The sequence below is a fragment of the Panicum virgatum genome, chromosome 9N, assembly GCF_016808335.1.
Source record: "Panicum virgatum strain AP13 chromosome 9N, P.virgatum_v5, whole genome shotgun sequence".
Taxonomy (NCBI): domain Eukaryota; kingdom Viridiplantae; phylum Streptophyta; class Magnoliopsida; order Poales; family Poaceae; genus Panicum; species Panicum virgatum.
In genome coordinates, this window is record NC_053153.1 from 57,865,069 (window position 1) to 57,870,754 (window position 5,686).

Genomic DNA, 5,686 nt, shown 5'->3' on the forward strand with positions numbered 1-5,686 from the left:
CTAAAGTCGAATTAATAATTTCACACAAAAAAAATTCAATCACAAGTTCACCTCCGTACGCTCCTCTAGTATCTTGCCACGGTGCCGCTCATCATAAACCATTTGTAGGAGGGGATACCGCGGGTGTTGTGCCATCTACATTCAAAAACTGAGAAATCAAGAACAACCAAGTGATAAATCACTATAAGGTCATATTTCATATGCAGATATTAAATATTTCATTTGTAGCTTTGTTGGTACCTTAGTGTGTTAGTCTGCCTAATTCAGTAATGCTGATCCAGATTACCACTAGACGAATTTATGTTGCACTTTTGTTTCAAAAAAAACAAGCCCTAATCATTGGCTATAGTCAACTACTGCAAGTCCATCTTCTAAGTTCTGAGCTTATAGTTCACAGCTTATAATTTTCCAGCTTTCAACTTCAATTTTCGTTAACAATATTCACAACAACGAGCTTGCACATGTTTTTTTTCCTAAACCAAGAACAGAGATACAATTAGCGCACATGACAAATTTCTTATTGCACTAGTATCAGTGAAAATGCTAATCAATTAACTAGTTCACTGAATACCATCTTCCAAATATAAATGAATTCTGGTTATTGTTAGTGAGTAGCACCCAATTCCAATTGTTATTTACTATTCACAAATGGTATTATGAAAGGAACAATCATGGCTGAAACAAATCATACCCACCAACTACTACACATACGCAGTACGAATATTGATTTCTAAATTTCTTCATGAGTACCTCAATCGAAAAATCAGAGGAGGAAAGGAAGAAATGTACCTTTTCACTGAAAGGAGGGGGTCAGGGAGGAGGTCAGGTGCTGGTGGGGAAGGGGCGGATGGCGGCGGGCCAAGGACCGGCAGCCGCCGCGGGGGCAAGGCCGGGCCGCCGCTGGCGACGGCGCCAGGGACCAGTGGCCTCCGCGGGGGACAAGGCCGACCTCCACGGGAGGCAAGGCTGGGTCCCCGCTCGCGGCAGGCCAGGGACTGGCGGCCTCCGCGGGAGGCAAGGCCGGGCCGCCGGCGGGCCAGTGACCGGCGCCCTCCGCGGACTCCGCAGGCGGCGGGACCGGTGGCCCGCGCCGCGCCCTTCCTTCCTCGCTCCGCGGCGACCGACCGAAGACCAGATGGCGGCGGCCCAGTGGAGGCGTGGGTGGTGGTGCCACCAGGCGCCGTGCGGGTGGTGGTGCCTTGGCGCGAGGTCTCTCCGCTCTGCGATGCAAAAAAAATGGCGGCGGCCGCGGCCTGGAAGAGGATGGAAGAGAAGGAAGAAAGAGAAAGGTGGGCTAGGGTTACTTGCTGGACCGCCTAGTAATGGGCTGAGTCGCGCTACGGCGCATGGCGCGACTCAGTCGCGCCAATGCATGTGGCGCGACTCAGCCTTGCCATGTCAGCTGCCTGGCCGCAGGCGTTCCAGCGTGGCAGCTTGGTCGCGCCACGGAGCTTGGCGCGACCAAAAGGACTAGTTTTTGGAAATTTAGATCTGCATGAGTTATTATTAAAATATTAGATTAAAAAGGATTAAAATAAAAAAAATTCTGGTCCCTTGTCATTGTCACGGGTAGGGTGCAATACAAACTCGTGTGCAGCCACGACGAAGCAAACCTGCACGCAGCAACGCAATAAATCAAATCTTAGGGCTAGTTTGGGAGTCCCCATCCCGACGGGAATCCCGGCCTTTTCCCCGGTAGGACGCCTGCGGGGAAATCTGACCCGGGCTAAAATTACTTGTTGTTTGGAAGCCCACCCGCGGGGGCAGCCCGACCCGAACCCCCCCCCTCCCCCGGGGTCGGCGTTCCCCACCTCCTGAGTCCGGGAGCGGCTTCCCTGTCCGCGACGCTCGCAACGGGAAGGAACAGAGTCTGCGGCACTCGCGACGGGAAGGAACGGAGCAGCTCCACCTTCGACGTCCGCCCTCCACCTCCGGGTTCCGCCATCCGTCGCCATCGTCTGTCCGCGCCGGGTGAAACCCTAACCCCCTGTCCGGGCACCTCCGCATCCCGCCCTCCTCTGCGGCTCGCAAGCTCTTCCGTACTGTTACAATTCACCGTACTGACATGAGTCATTCTGGACATAATTGATCCGTGTTGACCTGTGTTGCATTTTGCAGTAGTCAGTTCCAAATTAAATATATTGATCCGTGTTGCAGTTTTCTATAATTTCGTTTTTATGTAGGTTGAAACATATATTCTGGATAGTTTGCAAAATCTGGACAAAACAATTCCTGCGTTAGAAATATTTATTTTTCCCCATGGGGGTGTCCTTCCAAACAGCGACGGGAAAGGGCTCCCAATTCCCAACGGTGGAGGCGGGGGATCGGGAAATATTTATTTTTCCCCGTGGGGGTGTCCGTCCCGGGGCTGATTAGCCCTGTGATCCCAAACTACACCTTAGATAAGGAGCACTGCGTGCATCGGTATCACGAGGACAGGTTCCTTGATCGTGCAGACAGATCCGGCACGCTGGATGCATCTCTCAGTTTCAAGCCAAGCCAGGTGCGAGAAAGAAAGGCTCGGAGACGAGGGCGTCTTTGCTCGTTCCTTTCCTTTGAAACTGCCTAGTCCGTTCAGCTAGCAAGTCATACGGGACAAATTTAGGTTCAGCTCGCAAGTTATACGGTCCTAATTTAGCTACGTAGTATTCACAAATGATAGTCCTATTTGCATTTGCTATTGATAAGAACCATGACACCGGTAACGAGGAGTTTCTAGCAAAGACATTGGAGGACTAGCAAAAAGCCTTGTGTTACATTAATTAGATGATAAGTAAGGTTGCTTTTCCTTAGTAATTGTGTCAAGGTGAAATAACACTATCAATATCAATAGAGAATGGAGGGACCACTATGTTTTAGTTTTTTTTTTGTTTTGTTTTGTTTGCCATCTAGATATATCATACGGCACTAATTTACCTCGTCCTTACACCATAAGATAGTCATCAAAGTTTGTTGGCTGCGGGTGGAAATGAAGCAATAACAAATGATATATAGATATAAGTAAATCTGAACATTACACAGGCACAGCGTCCCCTCCTCTCACACCCTCTCTTCCCATACCATCTCTGACTGACCTAAAGCAAAAGAATGCACCCGTCCTACACTACACGCAGGAAAGGCACAGCCAGCCCCCCTTTCCCAAATTACACAAAAGATAAAAAGAGCAGGGAAAAGTGATGCAGGCGGCACGGCCAGTAGCAGCATCGAATCGAATCCTGTGGGTCACAGACACAGAGCAAGGCATCCGGGATCTAGGCGAGCAGCGCCGCCGCGCCCAGCGCCACCGCGGCGGCCGACGCGATCGCGCCCGCCGCCGTCCGCCCCGTGGTCATCCCTGCGGCGCCCTGCAAAACATTGACAGTGTCAGCACATCGGTGAAGCTCGTGTTCCCGCCGTGCTGGCTTCGGTAATTCCGTAATTGGTAGTGGTAGTGATCACAAAGATGCATGCTGACAGTGGTCATGCTGAAAGCAGATCTGAAATCGCTCCACTTTGGCTGGGCCTCTTGCTTTTGTTTTTAACTCCATCGCAGTGAGAAGTCGAATGGCAGCGGCAGAAGCAGACAACCAGAGGAGGCCCAGCGCCGCCGCTGCCGTATGCCACCTGCTCCCAACGCCCGCGTCTGTCGGCGCACCAACGGCTACATTCTGCCACCGACGGCGAGTGACACGCCCACCCGTAGCAAATGTCAGAGAAAGAAAAGAAGAACCCCCCGCGTTCTTGGGTTCGGCACACTTGCACGGAGCTCAGTGCCTCACTAGCCAGTAGTGCTCAGCAGCTAATAGTGAATTTGTTACTACGCAAAGCGTGAAAATGATGTGATCGACCACGAGGAACGGTAGCTCACCGCGGTGTCGGCGGCGGCGGAGTCGCCGCTGGGCCCGGGGGCCTCGGCGTCGGTCGCGGGCGCGTCGGCGGCCTTGTGCTTCTTGGCGACGGGAGCCTCGGCGGCCGGGGCGGGCGCGGACGCGCCCTTCTTCTTCTTCTTGCTCTTGGGCGGCGACGACGGCTTCTTCTTCTTGGCGGGCGCGGGGGCGGGCGCCTCGGCGGGCTTCGTCTCCGGCGCCGGCGCGGCGGCCGGCACCTCGGGCACGGGCGCCGGCGGCGCGGCCGCGGGTGCCGGGGCGGGGGGCGCGGGCGCGGGGGCCTTGGACGTGGGCTTGGTCGTCGGCGCCGCGGCGGGGGCCGGGGTGGTGGTCGGCGCGGCGGCCGGGGCCGGGCTGGCCTTGGAGGCGGACTTGGGCGCGGGCGCGGCCGGGGTGGCGGTGGACGGCGCGGCGGCGGGGGTGGTGGCGGACGCGTCGGAGGCCGGCGGGGTGGCGGCCGGCGCCGGCGTGGCCTTGGAGGACTTTGGCGGCGCCTTGGCCGGCGCCGCCGCGGGGGACTGCGCGAGGGAGCCCGTGGCCAGGAGGAGTAGGCAGAGGAGGACGACGGCGCTGCTGACCCGCGCCATTGCGAACGCTGCTGAGGGAGGCAACGGGGAGGACTGTGGGAGTGATGGGCGAGCGGCGGGGAGGGTGTGGCACGCGGGGGATAAATAGGTGGAGCCGTGGAGGCGGAGGCTCGAAGGAGCGCGGCCGGCGCACGGGACGGACGGCGGGGAGGCGCACGCACGGAGCGGTCACATGGTGGTGGACTGGTGGGGGATGTCACGTCTCGTGGCGCGTAGGCCTGCGGCGCCTGTAGCGTGCCGTTGGAGCGGTAGGTGTGTGGGTCGGAGGAGGAGGACCGAGCCAGGCAGGTCGCGCCGCGCGCGCTGGGGTCGGGGTGGTGTCGGGAGCCGTTGCGGGGCTGCGAGTCTGCGACTGTCGGCGGGGTCTCCGGGCAGAAGTAATGACGGGCTCGCTCGATCCCTCCTTCCCTGACGCGAGCAGGCCGTGTCGTCGTCGTCGTCGAACCCGTCAGTGTCGGGCCACCGGCGCCGGACGAGCGGAGCCGTTGCCGGCTGCCGCGTGTGGCGGGTTACTCGTGGCGTTACGTGTCGCCGGGCTAACTTCATTTTGCCAGAGATCAATTAAGGCTGCGTTTAGTTCCAAAAAAAATTTAAGCAGTATCCTCACATCGAATTTTCGAACACATATATGAAATATTAAATGCAATTGAAAAAATAACTAATTATATAGTCTAACTGATTCTTACGAGATGAATCTAATGATACTAATTAATCTATGATTGAACATTAATTGTCAAATAACAACGAAATGTGCTACAGTAGCAAAACCCAAACTTTTCACCAACTAAACACCCCCAACAGTGTCCATTTGTTACAGTCTATTCTGTTTCTCGCACCGCATCCTCTCTCGAAGCGTCTACATCTCTTGAGAAAGGCGACAGCGGGCGTTCGGGTCTCCGCCCGGCGGGGCCGGCGGACTTTCTCGCCTCCGATGGCCCTCTGGGTGGAGACCGCTGCTCTCCCGCCAGTCGGGGTTCGTACTAGCTAGTAGGTCTAGGGTTTGTGTCCCAGCGGCGCGGTCGAGGCGACGGCGCCTTCGTGGAATAAGGTCCTCCTTGTGTGGGAGATTTGTACAGGAGTTGATCGGCGGTGACGCGTCGTCCTCGGTGGCGGCGGCCCCTCCGGCTTCTTCCTTGCTCTGCTGGCGTTCTTCCGCGACAGCTGCAGCGGAGCTGGGACATCTTTTGAAAAGATGCAGCGGCGGCTGTGGGTCTGACGGATGGTTGGCGAGTG

The 5,686-nt window shown here is 56.4% G+C and overlaps 1 protein-coding gene across 1 annotated transcript; it reads right to left on the reverse strand.

Annotated features, from left to right (window-relative positions):
• Positions 1-2,969: 2,969 nt before the first annotated feature.
• Positions 2,970-4,548, reverse strand: LOC120693296 (skin secretory protein xP2-like). The gene is made up of 2 exons (XM_039976719.1): positions 3,848-4,548; positions 2,970-3,344 (listed from the first exon to the last, which is right to left on the reverse strand). Exons 1-2 carry the CDS (start codon positions 4,451-4,453, stop codon positions 3,252-3,254), a joined length of 699 nt encoding a protein of 232 aa, XP_039832653.1. The 5' UTR covers positions 4,454-4,548; the 3' UTR covers positions 2,970-3,251.
• Positions 4,549-5,686: the final 1,138 nt, after the last annotated feature.

Bases quoted from the DNA above. Each gene is read 5' to 3' on its own strand.
- LOC120693296 (XM_039976719.1), bottom strand. From the start codon at position 4,453: ATGGCGCGGGTCAGCAGCGCCGTCGTCCTCCTCTGCCTACTCCTCCTG. The intron at 3,345-3,847 runs GTGAGCTACCGT...AATGTTTTGCAG, and splicing joins CCGCCGCCGCCGACACCGCG to GGCGCCGCAGGGATGACCAC.